General features: G+C 43.7%; 1 protein-coding gene across 1 annotated transcript in view; it reads right to left on the bottom strand.

Annotated features, from left to right (window-relative positions):
• ATP8A2 (ATPase phospholipid transporting 8A2) overlaps nucleotides 1–21,356 on the bottom strand; it is a 519,580-nt gene that overhangs the window by 148,233 nt on the left and 349,991 nt on the right. Inside the window, exons 30-33 of the mRNA XM_084845428.1 lie at nucleotides 15,937–16,059; nucleotides 8,239–8,317; nucleotides 2,649–2,710; nucleotides 1,359–1,415 (exon numbers count right to left, since the gene is read on the bottom strand). Coding sequence (XP_084701554.1) covers nucleotides 1,359–1,415; nucleotides 2,649–2,710; nucleotides 8,239–8,317; nucleotides 15,937–16,059 — 321 coding nt within the window. The remainder of the gene's footprint in view (nucleotides 1–1,358; nucleotides 1,416–2,648; nucleotides 2,711–8,238; nucleotides 8,318–15,936; nucleotides 16,060–21,356) is intronic.

The following is a 21,356-nucleotide window of genomic DNA, read 5'->3' on the forward strand; positions in this document are numbered from 1 at the left end:
TACATTGTATTCTTTCCAGCGCCAGGTGAAGACCTTTTTATTTTCCCAGGCATTTTAGCATTTTAGCTTTCTAGACATTTAGCTTTGCTGTTTTAAATCTGTATTTTAAATTCCTGCATTGCTGCTAGGTTTTATTCTGGTTATATTGTTATACTGTGGTTTTAATGTTTTATATATTTATATTGTTTTATTGTGTGCTCTTTGGTTTTAATTTTTGTGAACCGCCCAGAGAGCTTTGGCTATTGGGCAGTATAGAAATGAAATGAAATGAATGAATGAATGAATGAATGAATGAATAAATAAATAAATAAGATTTAAAGAGGCACCATATGCCTAAGCCATGTGATTTGAATGTATGTACTTACTGAATGCGTGGGTTCAGGGCAGCAAGGTTGCCAAACCTACATTTTTGAAGCCACACACAAGGAAGTATATTAAAGAAATATTTTAACCTTGCTTGATATTTTCCATTGTCGAAAGGATGGAGAGTGATCCAGTTATGCCACATACATAAGATTACACACTTGTTGTCTTCCCAGATCCAATACATTAAGGGCACAATCCTATGGCCACCAGACAGCATCTAGATGGCCACAGAATTTTTTGGTTCCCAGAACCCCAACTCCCTGCCCCCTCCTTTGCTGCCTCATAGGTGGTACAGTTCGTCCCCGGCTCTGTGCTTGTAAGAGCAGTGCGGAGCAGCTGAAAAGGGGGCGTTCCTGGGGGCGGGGAGGGGAAGAGACCGGGAAGTGCTGTTACTATGCTTCCTATCCACCGTGCAGCCTCCCCTCCAGCTCCAAGGCACCCCAGTTAGACAGCCGAAATTGGCCACTGAGCTGCAAATGCTGGGTGGCTGGAGCACAGAGAAGTAGATGCCCTCCATGCTCCACCCACCCAGCACTGGATAGTCAGCCGCCTCCGAGTTCGGAGGCAACCAACTATCCCCATAGGATTGCGCTCTAAGTAACTCAGGGTGAATCTCATCACCTGGTTTCATTTGTCCAGTCACTAATGCAAATCAGAATGCTCATTCCATCTGTAAGTGGTTATCTATATACAGATACAGATACACACACAACCGTATCTTTATCCTCCCCCACCTCAAATATCCATGAGCCGCAGATACCTGCACAACCTCAGTGTCGCAAGGTCCATCCTTGTCTTTATCCCTACATAATTTGGGGGCAGAAATAAAAAGAAAAATTGACAGTGGTAAACCCCTCCCCTGGAATAAAATACAGATTCAACACATAAACTGCAAAAACAGATTCCAAATTCATTATGTCCTTTTCTTTGCTCATAAGAGTATATAATAGAAATAGGGGAAAAGTTATGATTACCAAATTTCTAATACTTACTTTTGTCCATGCTGTCGTTTCTAAACCAGCTTTCAGGCAAACTGTCACCACAACATACTACAGGAAGAGAGAAGTACAGAAAAACAACAACATTGAATCCCAGCATGCATTCCTTGTTCACAGTCTTTTTCAAAAGACAGCAGTATTTAAATTTAGGACATACTTGCAAAGGCATAAAGGCACAAACATGTAGAAATTAAATGCCATTTTATTTTTTAATGCCTATATGCTGCCAGACCAGGTACTTGTTTACAAAGCCCTAGACAACTTAGGACCAGGATACTTAAGGGATGACCTGATCCTCTACTGGCCTGCTAGTAGATACCCTCCTGGTGGTACCCAAGATTCTGGAGGTCTGGTCCATCATGGCTTGAAATAGGGCCCTTAGTATCTTAGCTCCCACTCTCTGAAACTCCTTCTGCTAAGAATTAGGCAGGTGCCAACCCTTCTGGGTTTTTGGCATCTACTGAAAACATACCTTTTCCAACAGGCCTTCTCAGGAAGGTAATCTTGTCCTCTACGTGAAGGATATGATGTTTTTGTACATTGCTTAGAAATGTCTTTAATATAAGTGATTTGGAAATATTGTTAGATGAAAAATAAATAAACTGTAGTGTCCAACACATTTCAGAAATCTAGAAGGGGGATAAGAATGATAGGAAAACTCTGCTTGTCCTGACGGCAGTGTCTAGCAATCTTTGTTGGATGCTGTAGTGCAAAACTGGGAGCATGGGAAATGCTTATCCCTAGAAGTCCAGCCATAAAGACTGTGTGACCACAGGATGCCATGTGAATGGACTAGAAGAGCAGAAGAAGCAGATTCTGTACATCATGGTCCTCTGGCCACACACAAGGCACACAAATGGCTTCCATTGGTGAGGATGGGAATGCAAGGGCGTGACACATTTGAGCTGTGGTGATCAGAAGCATCCCAACACCTCACACAGTCACCAAATAAGAACTATCTGAATATGACCTCTTATATGTTCCTAGGGGCATCACTAGGACTAGGGCCATGGGCCCTGAATTTATTTCTCAGTGCCCCAAGTGTCAGTTGGCGGCTGCCGTTCAGCCAACAGGGGCCCTACTGTTGCCATAAGTTCCTCATGGCAGGGTCTCTGTGACCCTTTAACTGTTGCATGATGGCAGGAATTAAACAGGCATAATTTTCAACAACATCGTTTGGCAATCACAAACCTACCATGCATGATATGAGGAAATACATGGCTAAAGAGCTAAAGACATGTCACCGGCCATGTGTAGCATTTTCGCTCAACATTGATAACTTACTGTATAAACAATGTTTCCAACAAACAGATAGTCTACACTTTGGCCATTTGTAAATACTGCATCTGAAAAAGATAACAGAAATTAAACACTATTCTCACTCAAGGAACTGTTCTTGTTTAAAAAGCCACTTATTTTAAGATTTTCAGACAGTACAAACAGTTAAGATAAATGCAGATGGAAGCAATGAACAGAGCAATCTTACACTTGCCTACTCAAAAGTAAGTCCCACTGTATTCAGTGAGGCTTCCTCCCAGGTAAGTGAATCTAGGATTGCAGCCTTAAAACATATCTCAATTCACAAATATAATAAATGAAACAGGAGTACATGTTGATACAAAAAGAGTTAGACTAAAGAAAAGTCAAAGAAAAGAAGGAAGGTATATACAAATATACCACAGTTTACATTTAACTATACCATTACTTTCAGCAAAGGTAATGAAAGGTAACTATGTGACCAGAGAACATTCTGCATGAGTCTGAATGTACTTTAGCTTCCTGATGTGTTTTTGAAACATGTATCCTGGATTTCTCTCTGTGGAGAGGATGAATTTTGCACACTGGGTTTTTCAAAGCTCTTTTCAAAAGCAGCACTTTGGAGGCAAATAGTGTAATGATTGTGTTAGTTAATACTGAAGCCATTAAATGTTCAGAAATAGTCTACATACACACCCCACCATTAAGAGCGAGTAGACGGGGAAATTCTGCCAAGAACTAATGATCAAAGTATCTCTAGGTGACGAAAAATTCTAGTGACCATATCATTTTTGTGCCACTGTACTGCATGCAGACATCCCTGCTATGTTTATTTTTATTTGATTTTTCCTTGAAATAAGGGGATAATTTTATCCAACCGTTACAAAAAAATGAAGGAGCAAAATCATCTTTCTAGCACATATATCTGATATCTTAAAACCTCTTGGTGGGTGTTAAGTGACGGGCATCTTATGTTCCAACACTCTCTTTCCTCTCTGAGTGTGCAAAAAGGTGAATACGTGTTAATTTAACATATGGAAGTGCCAGACTTGGCAATACTTCAAGTAGCCCTGGATTAGTGCTTAGATCCTGCCGAGTAAAAGATTAAGGACCGCCCCCCACGGAAAAGAGAACACATGGCAGCAGTATGAATCCCCAAATTAATCGAAAAGGGCTGTAACCCAGAAGAATTACACAATGATCAAGTTCCAGCAGCTTTCAACATGGCTGCCGAAGACGCACATGTCAGCGTAGGTGAGGCAGATTTAAAACAGAGACTGGAGGCCAGAATCTACAAGTCGCCTGAATGAGTAAATTATGCTCTAATGAAATGTCTCAGAGAGGCGTGGGGGGACACACACTATCAGAACTGACTTGGATTTTGAATATGGTCCAATCCTGGCTTCAAAGTAGTATTTAAATAAAAAAGCAGCCTTAAAAAATGTTCAATATATACAGATCTTTAATTTGTTCAAAATGATTCACACATATCTGTGATTCTTGCAAGAACTCTGTGTGAGGCCAGTATTACTATCCTATATTACAGATGAGGGGAACCGAGGCAGAGAGAGAGAGAGAAAGAGAGAAAGGCTTGGCTAAAACTACCTAGTGAGTTCATGGCAGAAGTAAGATTTAACCAGACAAACAATTCTTAGCCACTCACCGTGCTTTAGCATTAAGAGGACCAGCCTTCTCTTCTACTATAGCATGGTCACAAGGAGGCAATCAGAAGCATCCATTTCCATTTTAAATTATCCATAGTTTAGCATTACATTCAAACCCTAAACTCTGGTTCATCTCAGCTATGGTCAGTGGAAACAAGCCAGCTTTGTAAATTATGGTTTGAAGCTGGCTTGTTTTTGCTAAACATAGTTAAGTTGAACCGCAGTTTGACTGTATTAGGATGACATGGTAAGCAAATCACGTTTGCATATGATAGAGCTGGGCTCTGGGGCAGAAAATGATTGCTTCAGTGCTGCTCCAAATCTGGAGTGCGTAGTGGTGCACAACATTATGCTACCTCCATGCACAATGTTGTGCTGTCAGTAGTCCTTGACCTGTCCCGTCCATTCTCTCACTTACAGTGCAATCCTATACTCAGAAGTAAGACCCACTGAATTTAATGTGGCTTATTCCTGGGCAAGTGGATATAGTATTGCAGCCTCAGTTGACTAAAAGGAATGGTGGTTTAAAATGCTTGACTTGTGGCAGGGAGTTGGACTAGATGACTGTCAACTCTATCATTCTATGTGGATGGTACTGATAGTCAGTTGGGTACTTGTAATGTGAATGGTAGCTTCAGTTGCATAGACTCCATGTGTCTATTCCAGCGAACAGACAAATGTGGGGCTCAGGTCTACCACTTTGCTACTGACAGCTACCCAGCTCAAAGGCAGTGGTGAAGCTGGAAGTAATTTCAGCACAGGATGCCATACCATAGGCATATTGCCTAAACAACAACATGTCTGTTAAGGGCGGGACCTGTAACAGCTGTAATTTCCTGGCAGTTTGGAGATCCAGTGAACATGCAAAGCCCTTAACGCAACATGTTAAACCGAAAGGTTTTTTGTTTACTGAATGTAATTAATAGCCTTGAGCACTATCAACATCTGTTCCCCACATGGGAAACAAGAATAATGACCCACTCCACAGGGCCCTTGTTGAGTATGAATGAGATAAGATCAGTAAAGAACCCATAATCTACCATCCTCAATGGCTCTGGCATTTTCCATTTCTGCTTCTGATGGTGGCTCTGTATACAGTGTATTCTCTCTCTACTAGAGTGTATAGCAGTGTTTCGCAACCCAGTGTCCCCCAGATATGTTGGACTACAACTCCCATAGTCCCAAGGCAGCATAGTGGGGAAATATGGGAGCTGTAGTCCAACACAGCTGGAGGGCACCAGGCTGGGGAAGGCTGATGTATAGCTTTTGAAAATGTCATTGAGAAATCTATTTAGGTCCAGATATTTTAGAAGAATGTCAATGTCATAGTTTTGTCTATACGTTTATCATGATTAGGGAAGTACGGACTGTGTAAAATCCACTCTGTCTGTGTTTTGCGGATTGTCAGGTGCCTTTTGTTCCATCATCTGCCCACAGACAGATGTGAATTTTTTTTTTCGTCATGCGGAAAAATATGCAAATAATTATGTAAGTATTTACGTAAGTGTTTACATAATTTACTTTTAGTGTATTGCCCCCTATTCCATTCAGTGTTTCCTCAGCAGAAACGGATGTATGTTCCTACGAATTTAAATGCATAAATTTCGGGAAAGTAAAAAAAAAATCCTAAAGTCCACAGACCCCCATGCAGCCTGAGGGGGTCATTCAGCAGGGGCTTCTCCAGGTCGGGTTCTTGGAAATCCGATCTCATTTTAGTCCATCTCGAATTTCTCCAGCATCCCTAAGATTCATGATATTACAAAGTAAACCATATAGACAAAACTATGACATCGACATTCTTCTAAAATATTTGGACTTGAACAGATTTCTCGATGACATTTAAAGTTCCCCTGCAAAGACCGTTTTCCTTCTACAACTGACAGAGATGGCCAGGATGTGCTAGGAAAAGTACCTATTCATTGCACATATGCATGTTGCATCCTAAGGAAGACAAGAGGTTAAAGGACATGCCAGTGTGAATGACATTTTTTTTCATCTGAAGTTTTTTAAATTGTTCCCTCAGATACAAAGAAGGATAGAAGTTCTATATCCATCGCCCCTTGAATACTAGCAAAAGCAGCCAAGCATTTCTGCTTGGAAGTGTATTTGTCTTAAAACATGTTTATTTATCTGTTCCAATTTAAATCTCCAGTGTCTCTGGAGACAGCACCCTAAAATCAGTAAGACTGGATCTAATCATTAATTTCATTACCAGTATGAAAGCTGAATCATTAATATGTAAAGTAGAAACTTAAGTTAAAGGATATACAAATAAGGATAAATGCCTCTTTGTTAGAGCACATGCTTTGCATGCAGAAGGCCCAATATTCGATCCCTGGCATCTCCAGGAAGAGCTGGAAAAACTCCTGCCTGAAACCCTGGATAGGTGCTGCCAGTCAGTGTTGACAATACTGTCTGGATGGATGAGAGGTCTGACTCAGTACAAGGTAGCTTCCATGTTCCTGTGACCATATCACTCTGGTGGCATCCCATTACACTGGAGTTCGGGTCATTTTTATGGAGCCTTATTCACATGGTGACAAGCTCTTCACATCACATTCCTCTTTTTGATAGACATTCACTTCAAGTAACTACATTAACATACAAAAAGTAAGGTTGTACTGCATTGAAAAAGATCATTTCTCAGCTGTTGCACCAATCCTGACATCAGCTGTTTTGAATCAGCTATATTTAAAGGGTGAAGCAAAATTCATTTGGTGGTGGTGGTGGGGAAGCGGAGAAGAGAACTGGAGCAGTTGCTATTTTGTTTTTCTCAGAAAGCTTCCTTCTGAGGTGGTTTTTGAATTTTGGGAAATTCACAATGGCTGCCACCCTAACAAAACAACCACAGCAACCGCAAAAAGGCTGTGTCCTTTGCCCCTCACTGGTGGCTGCCATTATGGACAGCAGTAAAATATCTAGATAAAAATACACACTTTTACAGAGTGGGCAGATGGTTCCTTCATCCTCATTTTATTTGAGAGGTGCAGTGATTGAAGGTGGCTTGTTAAAAAATATATAGTCACCGTGTGTATTCTGTACAATGCTATTTTTAAACATGAACTACTAGGAAAAAATGCTTTCTATCTTTGAATTTCTTACTTTTTAAAAATAAGAATGTCATGCAAAACATCCAAATATGCTTTATTCAAAAGCAGGCTTATGTTTTTAAAAGGCATCCCATGGTTTTTTGGGGCAGGGAGGCAGGATGGGGTAAATAAGAGATCAACAGTGCAATCTAATTCGAAGAACCCTCCATTGTCTTCTGTAGGACTTCCAAGTAAATACGTTGATGAATCACTGGAATTATATGGAGAAACAATTGTTGGGGAAGGGCCCATTTCACAAAATGTCATTTATTTTTTATTTAAAATAATTTTTAGCCTGCTTTTAAGGGTAAAACTCACTCAAACAAATCATTCCTCCTCAAATTACTCATTCAGTATCACAAATTTTTGGACAAATTGCTGTTTTTCCCCCGAGACCCAACAGAAAGCCAACACAAAGTTGAAGCTTTATAATACCAGCCTAGTCATTGAAATCACTGGGTTGGATCCAGATTTTGTTCTACTTAGAGTAGATTCATGGAAATCAATGTCCCATCGATTTCAGTGGGTCTACTCTCAAGTATGACTAAATTTGGATCCAATCCATTATGTGTGTTTTTAAAGCTGTATAAATCAATTCTAAGTAAATGCAGTTGCATGTAAGGTTCCTCCTTGAATTATACAATTTCTGAAGAATGGAAATTGCTATCTATGGAAGACTGCATGCAAAAAGGGAGGATCTGGAAGGTCATCATTGATAAATGTTTGGGCCCGGAAAGCTGTTGGCCTGTCGGTCATGATTAATTTCCCAAGAACCTGGAGTGACCCACAAACACACCGGAGCTGGATTAGAAAGGCTGAAGACTATTTGGCTGACATATGGAAAAGAATGAAGCATTTATTTACCATGTTCCAATGCTTTCAGTGGAAACCAAAAGAGAATGATGGAGTGGATCAAGGCATTGATGCAGTGACCCCAGAACACCTACAGGAAAACCAAACAAAAACATCAAGAGAGCTGGCCAAGATGATTTAACTCCCCTTATAAAATGTTTTTAAATGTGATTTTTATTGGAAAGGGTGTTTTTTTTATATGCCCAGACTGGTTTGATAGCACAAAAAAAAAATCCCTACCATTAAAATACAGAAATAGTCCATCAAAACTAAGAGACATCATCCTTATTAAAAACTCTATGAGTGTAAAGTTTATGCCATCCTCCTCCAACCTGGTGCCCTCCAGATGTGTTGGACCAATGCCCATGCTGGCTGGGAATGATGGGAATTGCAGTCCAAAACATCTGGGGGGCACCAAGTTGAGTAAGGCTGGTTTATTCATTAAAAACAAAATAATAATACTCTGTTGGATTTGTGTGTTTTGTTTTTACATTTTTACATGTGGAGACCTAGAGACTATGCTTTTCTGTTTTCTGGAGTTGGATTTCTACACTGAGGAGGAACATTACCCTTGGATAGGGGAGAATTTTGTTTGGTCCACAAGTTTAAGCAAAACAACCTAATTTACTCTTTCTGGACCAATTTGCAAGTCAGAACACAGTTAATCTTCAGACTGCACAATTCTCTGAATTTTGGAATGCAATTCTCAGGTCAAACATTAAGCATGAAAATGTGTATATAAGGGATGTATGGATTTTGTAAAGTTTGTTCCATCTGCATTTCACGGATTGTCAGGTGCCTTCGTTCCATCGTCCACTCATTGGCAGAATTGGATTTTTTCCAGTTTCCCAAATTTGTGCAAATTCACACTTGTGTAAATGTGCAAATCCCCCCAAAGTGCACAAATCCTCCCCAAAATGTGTAAATCCCCCCCCATGCACATTTTTATGCTTTAGTCTATGGGGGAAATGTGCATTTTCAGCTTGCAATTTGGGAAAGTCAGTCCACTGAGGAATTTGCAGGCTGAATTCACAGAAGTACTAACTCATTTGATTCTGTTGCAGATCTCTCTGATATCCCTGACATATATTAGGGAAAGTTGCATACAAAATGCACATGTCATGGGAGACTGCATACAAAAATAAAAGCAATTAAAAAAAATTATAGGTTGATGTGAAATGGAATGGAATGGACTTGTGGGCAGTATCCAATACTGCCCACGCAATAGTGGGACCTACTGCTAGCATAATGGGAACTTAGCAGTTCCCAAAGCAATCTGAAATGACCAGAAGCACTCATTTCCAGAAGGGTGAGGATCAGCGGAACTTGCATTAGGAACTCCACTGATCAGTCCTGTTCTGGAAACCAGCATTTCTGGTCATGTCCAGGGTTACTTTTACAAATGCAAACACCCTACTGCACAAGTGGTGGGTAACGCAAGCACAACAGAACCAGCAAAGGCTGAGCAGCAGTATTGGATACTGCCCTATGACTGTATATATGCAAAACGGACATGGGCCAGAAACAGATGACCCCAGGTTCTAGTGTTATGAGAGAGGGAGTGTATTATGAGACTATTATGTTTCTGTTCCCTGCTGTGGCTTCTTGTTTTCTAGTTGTTTCTCCATATGGGACAACCAGTGAAGCCCCCAAACCCAGGGCCAAATTGTACTTGACACTAAATGCACGATGCAACTTGCGTGCATATTTTCTGTTACGTAAATAGCACCCTCAGGGAAGCCTGAACAGCCTCAGAATGGTGGTATGTGTTGGGGGTGGTGGTGGAGTTTAACTTTTTCTCTCCCTGCCACAGTCTTGAGGAAAATGGCCTCTCTGAAGTTGTTAACTGTATTTCAAGGTGCTAATGGCTTCCCATGAAATATAGGAAGAGAAAGGGTTAAAATTCCCATTCTCAGCCCCACATGGTCTGAGGCTGCTCAGGCTCCCCTGCAACCGAGACTTACGTAACAAAAACATGCACATAACTTGCATTCAATTAATGTTGCATCTAGTTTGGCCCTCATCTTTTTGGGTGCTGGTGGTGATAATGATGGCCTCTCATTAATGAGAGTATAAAGCCATTTTCCAATTTCTTAAACATTTCTAGCATGTTTTCCCTCATCAGATTTTTGGGTACTTCCTGTACTACAACAGAAAACAACTATTTCTATAAAATTATATTCTATTTTTGTTGAGTTCTCCAAGACAAACATGCAACCAACTCAGACATTCAGCAGAATGTGAAAGCAAACTGTCCCACCCCCATCATCATGAAGAAAATTAAGTTGAGTTGAGAAAAAGACAGATAGCAAAAAGACAAAAGCCAACCCTCATACTTTCTTGAAATGGAAAAATGGGCTTTTTTGTGGTACCCAAGATCGCATTTAAAACATCAATGCCTTGAAATCAGAACCTTTCTCTCCTTGAACTGTACAACTCTGAGTCCTGAAGCTTTGTTAGCACGAATAGGTTAATAAAACAAGACGTTTGAGAGTGGAGGAAATTCTCCAAAATATGAAAAGAAAATACACCAGTGTAACTTTACCTGCGTATCTCTCTGAAACATCTTTTTAAACCCACACCCTGAGAGAAATAATAAAGTCATCTCAATATTTTCACAGAATCTCATGGGGGAGTGTGTGTGAGTGGAGTGGGTTTTTTTTTTTTTAAAAAGGCTGGCAGGTAAAAGTGTGGGAACATTTCACTGCAAAACACAAAATCAGTTGCAGCTTGTCCAGGTCTGCCAAAGATGCCACACAGGGCACACTCTGTGTGGTTGATTAATTCACATGCAGATATATTCTCTTAAATATACTTGAGTTCTATGGCCAATATTCTAGTTTGGAACTCTACCCATGACCTTTTGAGGTCATGCAATTTTAAGATGGCCCATGTTGACTTCTACCCATGCTACCAAAGGACTTAGCATGTGGGATGCATCTCAGTCAGTTCAACATGCTGAACACAGCAGGAGATCAGTTTCTGACACACAATTGCAACCAGCTGCCAAAAGACGATCCATGGGGTTAGCACATAATATGGCTGCCATGGTCTCAAAGGATAATGTGAGCCAAATCTTAATACTGCAATCTTGAAGGCTAAAATTAACCCAGGGTTTACCATGACTTAATTTTTGAACCCCTTCTTACTACTGCCTGAGCTCCCCTGGAACATATCATAGAATCACAGAATCATAGAATAGTAGGGTTGGAAGGGGCCTACAAGGCCATCGAGTCCAACCCCCTGCTCAATGCAGGAATCCAAGTCAGAGCATCCCTGACAAATGGCTGTCCAGCCTCGTCTTGAAGGCCTCCAGTGTGGGAGAGCCCACCACCTCCCCAGGTAATTGGTTCCATTGTCGCTGTCAAGGGCTCCTTGGAGGGCTCTCTCAGTCTAATCCAGTAGCCAAGTCCAGACAGACAAAGGGATTCTTTTCAAAGCTTTATTCTTCTTTTACAACTTAATAACTCTACAGGTAGCACTTAGATCTGAGCAGCAGCATCCCTATGCCCTAAGTTGGAACAGTTGGTCCCCGTTTGAAAGGCAATTACTGGCAGACCCCTGAATATAAAGACTAGGGAGAATCCCTCCCCTTTTCCCTTGGATCCTCTGGGTGCAACCGTTCTTTGAGCGCGAACCATTTGGCACCGCTCTCTGCGTCTGCGCCGCGCATCCCCCCCAGTCTGCTATCTGTGCTGAGTCACTCCCTGGACTGCTTTCTAAACTAGGAATGTGGGTGGGAGGAATCTCTGTCAGCTGTTGGTCCTGGGAAAAAAGGAGCGCGCTCCTCTCCCGAAGGAGTGACTGCTCTTCCTCAGCATCAGAACTACTCTGGGATTCTATGGGCTCAGTGTCCACCCTGACATCATCCCCGCTCCCATGAGGCCCTCCCTCCTGCTCCTCCCCTGGGACCCCAGGTTTGTAGGGGTACAGCTGGTGGAAGCGCTGCAGGACCAATGGAGCATGCACATTTTTCGCGGGATCCCAGGATCGCTCATCAGGCCTGTCCCAAGAATGAGGCACTGCAGCTGTCGCCAGGCCTTGAGGGGGAAGAATCAGAGGGGGGGGGAAAGTCTCCTCACTCCCTGGCTGGAGTTCAGGCTTACGAGAAAGAGCATCCGCTTGTAGGTTGTCTGAGGCCTTCACATGGCAAATCTTAAGGTGGAACCGAGAAAAAAAAAGCGACCACCTAATCTGCCGCTGGTTTAAGGCACGGGCTGTCTGAAGATATTCGAGGTTGCGATGGTCGGTTCTAACTTTGACTGGGTGTTGTGCCCCCTCCAGGAGATGACGCCAGGTCTCCAAAGCAGACTTGATGGCCAACAGTTCCTTCTCCCAGATGGTATAATTCCTCTCAGACATGGTCAGTTTCCGGGAGTGGTAGGCGCAGAGTTGCAGCCCGCCGCCCTCCCGATGAGGCTGAAAGAGCACCGCCCCCACCGCAAAGTCAGAGGCATCAGTTTGCACTACAAAAGGCTTCCTCGGGTCGGGATGTAACAGGATCGGCTCAGAACTGAAAAGCCTCTTAAGTTCATCGAAAGCCTGTTGGGCTGATGCTGTCCAATGAAAAGGAGGTTTCTTGCCCTTAAGGAGGTCCGTGAGAGGAGAAGTGAGCCGAGCAAAACTGGGCAGGAACTTTCTGTAAAAATTAGCAAACCCCAGAAAACGTTGCAAGTCCTTCTTGGTGGACAGAGCCTGCCAGGAGAGGACAGCCTGGACCTTTGCAGGATCCATCCTGATACCGTCAGGGGGAATAACGTAGCCAAGAAAGTCCAAAGAGGTTAGGTCAAATGCACATTTCTCCAGCTTGGCATAAAGATGGTTCTTGCGGAGGCGCTGGAGTACGGCAGAGACATGGCGTTGATGGGCCTCCGAGTCCTCAGAAAATATAAGTAAATCATCGAGATACACAATGAGGAAAGTGTCCAAATAGTCCCTGAAGATGGCATTCATAAAATGCGAAAAAGTGGGAGGGGCGCAGGCTAACCCAAAAGGTATTACTAGGTATTCATACGCTCCGTACCGGGTCCCGAAACAGGTCTTCCACTCATCCCCCTCCCGGATGCGAATGAGATTATATGCGTTACGCAGGTCCAACTTTGTGAAAATCTTGGCTCGCCCCAGCATCTCTGGTATGAGGGGGAGGGGGTACTTGTCAGGGATGGAGACAGAATTTAGGTCTCGGAAATCGTGCACCGGCCTGAGTTCTCCAGACCTCTTGGCCACAAAGAAGGTGGGGCGCAGGCGGGGGAGGAGGAGGGGCGAATGAAACCGCGTTTGAAATTTGTGTCCAAAAACTCCCGCAGAGCTCGAAGTTCTGGCTCTGACATTGGATACAGCCGGCCAGTGGGGATGGTCGCCCCCGGAATGAGGTTAATGGCACTGTCAAAAGGGCGGTGGGGGGGAAGCCGGTCAGCCTCTTTCTTGTCAAACACATCCCGAAAAGCTGCATACTTCTCGTCATTCAAACCATCCAAAAACTGAGCCAGTAGCGCGGCATCATTCCACTGTAAATCCTGCATCAGCAAGCGAAAGGAAGTCGCGTAGCTGGAAACTGAGTCCTTACCCTGCCGGAGGCGGCGAATCTCCCGAGAAGCCGTCTGCGTGCGCAGGGGGTCACCGAAAAAACGGGCCATGGCTGTCATGAAACCTTGATAGTCCCCGAGCAGGGGGTCATTAGCGAGAAGAAGTCCCGAAGCCCATTTAGCTGCCATGCCCGACAGCAGATTAATGACAAAACCCACACGAACCTGTTCCGTCTGGAAATCCTCAGGTCGAAGGCGCATGTACAGCTCTGATTGGGCCCTGAAAATCTGAAAAAGTTCTTTCTCACCAGAAAACTTCTCTGGCAACGCCACCGGGCATTTACGGCGTGGGGGAAGTGGAGGTGGGGGGGGGGGTTGAAACCTAGCCTGTAGATCTTGCACGGCCACCGACAGTTGAGCCATCTGATCACGGAGCAACTGGTTCTCTTGCAGCAGAGCTTGCAGCGCTGGGTCCCCAGCACCCTCCATAAGGCAATCGGAGAGAGAGAGAGAGAGAGAGAAAAAAAGAGGCAAACGGGGACCAAGCTGTCAAGGGCTCCTTGGAGGGCTCTCTCAGTCTAATCCAGTAGCCAAGTCCAGACAGACAAAGGGATTCTTTTCAAAGCTTTATTCTTCTTTTACAACTTAATAACTCTACAGGTAGCACTTAGATCTGAGCAGCAGCATCCCTATGCCCTAAGTTGGAACAGTTGGTCCCCGTTTGAAAGGCAATTACTGGCAGACCCCTGAATATAAGGACTAGGGAGAATCCCTCCCCTTTTCCCTTGGATCCTCTGGGCGCAACCGTTCTTTGAGCGCAAACCATTTGGCACCGCTCTCTGCGTCTGCGCCGCGCATCCCCCCCAGTCTGCTATCTGTGCTGAGTCACTCCCTGGACTGCTTTCTAAACTAGGAATGTGGGTGGGAGGAATCTCCGTCAGCTGTTGGTCCTGGGAAAAAAGGAGCGCGCTCCTCTCCCGAAGGAGTGACTGCTCTTCCTCAGCATCAGAACTACTCTGGGATTCTATGGGCTCAGTGTCCACCCTGACAGTCGTATTGCTCTTACAGTCAGGAAGTTTTTCCTGATGTTCAGCCGGAATCTGGCTTCCTGTAACTTGAGCCCATTATTCTGTGTCCTGCACTCTGGGATGATCAAGAAGAGATCCTGGCCTTCTTCAGGATATATGAAGTAATAGTTAAGGGAAGGAAGACCTGAAGTACACATGGGTAGACTACCATTCCTTAACTCTGAGGAAGTGCAACCAGGTGCCAGGCATGGGCCTTTTTTATTTCCCCAGACATAGTTGTAGTCCTGCTATTTGTTTTTAACTGGCTTTTAAGATCTTGCTGCCTTTTACTTCTTCGGTTTGTATGAATGTTTGGGTTTGTTTTATTTGTATTTTTATTGGTTTTGCATTTTCTTATAGGGTTGGTTCAGACCTAATGCCAAACCATAGTTTAGCATTACAAGAACAAGCTGCAGCAAGCCTCAGTTTTTTGTTACTTACTCCCCTTTTCTCTTCTGCCATGGCTGTGAGGAGATCAGACTTTTATGCTTCCATTTTAGATTAACCACAGTTTAGTATGTTGTCCAAGCCTTGAACTGTGGTTAATCTTAAATATGGTTAGTGGGAACAAGCCAGGTTCATAAACCATGGTTTGAAGTTGGTTTGTTTCCGCCAAACGTAGTTACAATTAACCATAGTTTATCAGATCAGGTGACATGGCAAGCTGCAGTTAATGTAAAATGGAAGTGAAAGCTTCCAAACTCATCCATACAGCCAGCTAGAAGAAGAGAGGAAAAGGGAAGCGTACTACTCTGTGGTTCACTGTAGCTTGTTCTCATAATGCTAAATTATGGTTTAGCATTACATATGAACCATCCCAGTATAAATGCCTAGGAACTTTTATGGAAGGAACGTCAATGCTGCTGGTAAGGACAGAATTGCCAATAAACATACACTCTTACAGCAGCTCCTCACTCTTGCTATCCCCATTTTACAGATTAGAAAAACTTGACAAAATCAGAAGAAAAAAGAAATACATATAGCTAGAAGAATGTGAGTGACCATTTCCAGTGACATAAAGCTGGAAGAGTGCAGCAGTAAATTAAAATTCCAGTTCTAAATGAAAGCTCCTCCCTATTGTTTTCTTTCCTTCGCCAAAAGTAAACATTGCCTCTTACCCTGCTATTGAACCCATCAGCATTTTGAGTAATTTTGTAGAGCTGGGGAAACCTAAGCATGTTGTCTTGAGTGCACGATCGTTCAAAGATTCCCAAGGTGAAGGGAGGCAATGCTGTGAAAATCTAGAGAAAACAAGAGAAGTAATTAAAAATAACAAACCATTAACTTGATAAACAAGTTGGAGAGCATACTTCATACCTGGGAGAAAATCCTGACACTGTTAAAATCAACAACAGCAGTTTTGCTCAGTTCTGGAGCTAAACCGTACAATCTCAAGCCCTGAAGCTTTCATCTCCGGAGTACTGTAACTAGCAGAGCAAAAGGGTGCAATTCATCCAATGAAGGAGCCCCACAAGCCCATGTGGAGTTTCCTCGCTGCTGGTGATGGAGTTGAAAACAGACACATGGGCTTACAGACGTGCCAAGCAATGGAAGTCCAGAATGCATTTGAGGCCTTGGCTAGCAGCCAAAGGAGGTGATTGTTGCCACATATTTTAGAACAACACGGTTAAAGTAAAGAGGCTATTCCATAGCAAATAGTTGAGGACTGCAACCTCAGCCATTCGTTCTCATTATTTCAGGTCAAATGAGCTCTCTGTAATTTATTGCTAAATTAAGTAATTAATTTAAGCCTCAGTCCTATGCATGTTTTGACATTTTTCTGTCTAAGGCTGAATCTGCACAGAGCAGTTATATCGTTATCATAACTATTGGTGCCCATTGGTGTCATGTGTACCAATAGTAATGATAATGGTATGGTAACAGTATAACTGCTATGTGTAGATTCAACCTAACTATACATAGGATTGTTCCCTTAAACATTTTATAGCATGACTAACAAATGTTTTAAGTGAACACAAACAACAGCTCAAGGGGTCTCTGGATCATACTTGGCCTAAAAACCAACCACCAGCTGCCCTGTGGGAAGGATCTTGATGAGTTTTGGTATTGATTTTTGTCTTACTGTGATTTCAGTATTGTACATTGGCTTTACTTGTAAGCAGGGTGGCCATGTGTCCTCTTTTGCAGAGGACAGTCCTCTATTTGAAGGGCTATCAGAGGATTATCCTCTGTTTGTAGGTGTCCTCTATTTGAAGGGCTATCCTGTCCACATTGGGTTTAAAGATAAAGAACCACTAATAGAAGGGAGAGCTGGGCCTTGAAGGTGCCCATCCACAGCACCTGGGCAGCAGACTGAGTGAGGCACAGAGGTCACCTGGCCACACTCTTCCACGTTATAGGGAGATTTAATGCATTCCTATTTAAAATACAATTATTTATAAATTTGCATATGTACATAGGGTTGGATACATGTTTAGGATCCAGGGTTGGATCAACTGCACTGATGGAAGAGGACTTCCATGTTCCACTCTTCCCATGTCAGCCCCTCCAGCCCCCTGAAAATGCTATGCAGAGAGCCAGGAGACCCTGCTGAATGGGGTGAGCTGTATGTAGGAGAGGGGATTCCCCAAAATTGGGTGTAGGGTGTTTCTGTGAGTGGAGACTTTTCTCTTGTGGAAGGCAGGTCCTGGATCCAACCCACATAAATTAGCATATGCAAATCGTATGCAAATCAGTGCCCTCTTTTCCCCCTCACTTTTTTGGTGATGCTTTCCTTCTTTTTCACAATTTGTATGTGGGCGCCCTACCTAACAGCCTTTCCAAGCTTTCCTGGAAAGCTTTGTATGTAACCTTCAAGGCAGGATATAAATTTGTATAATTAATAAATAAATAAATATTTTCCCTGACTTGTTTGTTCCAGTGGAAGATCCCTGCAATACTGATGCAACATCGTGCATATACTATCAGCAGACACAGCATGTCTTATGGCTGGGCTGCAGTACTAAGCTCACTCACTTGGAAATAATTTCCACCAATTATCAATGGGACTTAACTTCCAAAGTAATGTGTGCAGGACAGAAGAGTGAACTGATTGAATTTATAGTCATTTCCAAATCTGTATATCCAACACAGTTGTTGACAAGGAAGCTCCAGAGCAAAGAATCAAGTAAAACAACTTTGAGAGACTTCGTTGATTTTCTTAAAAAAAGAAAAAGCTTTTCACAATATTAGACAGTTAAGGGATAATTGTATAAGGGAGCAATCCTATGGGGATAGGCGGCCGCCTCCGAACTCAGAGGTGACTGCCTATCCAATGCAGGGCAGGCACAACACCGAGGGGATCTTCTCTGTGCCCCGCCCACCCTGCATTATTAGCTAGACAGCTGGTTGCAGCTGTCTAGCCAGAGCAGTTCAGAGCTGGGGTGGGTGGGTGGGTGGGTGGGGGCCGGATGACATATAGGAAGCATCATAATGATGCTTCCACTGTCCCTGCCCTGGGAACGCCTCCTTTCCTTCCGCTCTGCGCTGCCCTTCCAAGCACAGAGCCTGGGATGATCCATGCTGCCTACGAGGCAGCAGGGTCAGGAGCGGGGAGGTGTTTTTCTGGGAACCGACCTTGGAGTGCGGGCTCCAAGGTTGGTTCCTGAAAAAACTGAAAAATTCTATGGCTGTCTAGCCACTGTCTAGCGGCCATAGGATTGTACCCTAAGAGTACCATGTCAAGACTTTTAACTACTGATTAATGTTAACCACCCATGTAAGAAGGATAAGAGGAAAACTCCCAGCCTGCACTAACTTATTGTGACTAGACGCCTGCAGCCAAACAAAATAGATTCAAATCTATAAGTGAAATTCAGCAGCTACCCTGTACTCCACCCCCACTGCCTCATGGCCCTCAGTGGCACTATTCTGGATTGATGGTGGATGCCAGAACTGATAGAATTCCCCTTCTATGCAGCAGGAGCCCTGTCAGAGCTTAAACCTGGCAACTTGTGGCCCTCCAGATGTTTTGGCCTAAAACTCTCATAATCCCTCACTATTGTCTATGCTGGGTAGGGATGATGGGAGGGATGATGGGAGTTGTAGGCCAAAACATTTGGAGGGCCACAAGTTGCCCAACCCTGCATACCTCTTCAGCTCCTTCGTCTACACAGTTCCCAGGCACCTTTTCCTTAGGCTTCTGTCTCTTCCACCTGTCCCTCCTTCGTGCGCCAAAATCTTACGAACAAGCTACAACGTTATACAGGAGATCTGTGATTCAAACTTAAAAAACCAACAACACGTGATTTCTTTTTAACCAGTATTTTTTCTGCAGTGGGGCAAATGGCAACTGTGAGGAGAGGAATTTTTATGAGAGAAATGTTTAACACACACAGCTCAAATGTTTAAACACAAATTTACATGCCCATGAACGTGCTGGGGAGTGCTCTATACAAGCACAAAGAGAACTTTCCTTGACTACAGAAAAGAACAACCCTGTACACACATCTACATGGAACTCCATGCACACGCTAACATTCCCATGCGCATACGAAATCTGTGCTGGATTAATACCACCTTTGAAAACACAGATTGCTAGTCTAGGGGTGTTTCTGGACCTCGCCTTAACCCTGTATCCCCAAATGAGAGGTTTCTGCTTAGCTTCGGCTGGTGCGCCAGCTGTGCCTGTTCCTAGAGATCGCAGCTCTAACCATGGTAACACATGCCGAAGTTACATCACAGCTGGACTACTGCAATGCTTGCTATGTGGGGCTGCCTTTGAAAAGTGTTTGGCCACTTCAGTTGGTCCAGAATGCAGTGGCCACGTGGCTCCCTTGCTGAAACAGCAGCAATGGATTGCGATGCTGTGCAATATTTAAAGTGATGACTTCTAAAGACGGCTACGGTTTGGCACTGGGCTACCTGAACAGCCACCTCCCCGCCATATGAGCCTGCCCACCTACTAAGATCATCAGTGGAGGACTAGGCTGGGATTAGGAAGACTTTAATTAGGGCTGCACCTAGGCTCTGAAATGGAGGAGACCCACGATGCTCATCCATAATGTCCTTCCATCACAAGGTGGAGTCCATGAGTTAAATCCAATGTTACGCAAGTGGACTTCCGCTCATGCAACAGGAGTTTCCTTTCCCCGCCTCCCCCTTGCGGCCTTCTGTATGCCCTCCATCCAAATCTGCTCCAGAGGGTCCCGTAACCCCCTGAAGCAGATTTGGGACTTGTGTGGTGGACTGCAGGAGGGAGGGGAACTTTGATCCACCAGTGGTGTCTGTTCCACTAGTGGAACAACACCAATGGATGCAACCACTGCTTTTCAGGAAAGCTTTCGGGCTATAGAAAGATGGCTTTAAAAAATCCCTGGGCGTTTTGCTCACTATTTTGATTGGTTTCTGATATCTTCTGTCACTGCATATGATGCTTTCATTATATCTGTCTGTCTGTCTGTCTGTTTTACACAGTGGAGGCTGGTGGCTGCGATGTCAGTGGGGCAGTGAATCCGCTCTGGGTTTCAATCAGAACCAGTCAGAACTCTAAAGATGCTATCCAAGGTGCTTCCACACCTTGGATAGCTTCTTTAGAGTTCTGACTGGTTCTGATCGAAACACGGAGCAGATTTATTGCCCCACTGACATCAGAGCCATCAGCCTCCACTGGTTTTACCATGTTTTATGATTGTTGGACACCTTGAACTGCACAAGGAAAGGCAGGAGACAAATCCTTCAAATGAATTAATTAAATAAAGCCACTAGGTCATGTTTCATACATATTTGGATTAATATTCCTGGTTAAAAGACCAAAACTGTCTACAGCTTCTCACAAACCAATATCCTCAATTACCTCCAATCCTGGAAGTTGTGTATAACTGAAACTTTATTTCTCTCCTAAACTTATATGTCTGCAGTGTATTTGCATCCACACAGCTGTCTCTAATTATATACGATTTCTATTTATTTTCTTTACAAAAGAAAAAAAGGGGGGGGAGTTTTTATTTTTATTTTTTAAAGTTTGGAGTATGCTTCTTGCCAGAAACGTATATGAAGCCCGGAGAATGCAGGTGAAGATCAGCTTCAACAAAGGGGCAGCTATTCTTGGGGATCAGTAACAGCAAGTACATTTCCAAGCTCCATGATGTCATCCCTCCCCTTTGAATTAGTCACAAAGCAACACACCAGATGGCTGTGCGGGGAGCATTCTATATTCTCCTGCGTTAGGTGAGAGCCAAGACTAATGGGGCAGCTCACATGATTGACTTCCCCGGCTGTGTCCGCATGCACGAGGAGCAAGTCACTATTTCCTTGTCTGGAGGATTGCCCCAATTACAGCTGCCGGTGACGCCCTCATGGGGCACAAGGGAGGCTGTTATTCCCATGAGCGGTTTGCCATAACAAGGCCCTTGGGATATGCTAATCCATCCCATGTATGTGCTACACTGTGACACTGATGGGGGGGGTTGCCCCTCTCCCCTCGATATTTTGGAGGGCTTTTGCATGTTTTCTGAGGGGTAGTATGCACACATAGACCCCTCAAAGACTAACAGATGTACTAGGGCAGAAGGTGTTGTGGATTAGAGCCCACTTCATC

Source organism: Heloderma suspectum, chromosome 3, assembly GCF_057233095.1.
Source record: "Heloderma suspectum isolate Gila_16-S chromosome 3, 16-S_ref, whole genome shotgun sequence".
Classification (NCBI taxonomy): domain Eukaryota; kingdom Metazoa; phylum Chordata; class Lepidosauria; order Squamata; family Helodermatidae; genus Heloderma; species Heloderma suspectum.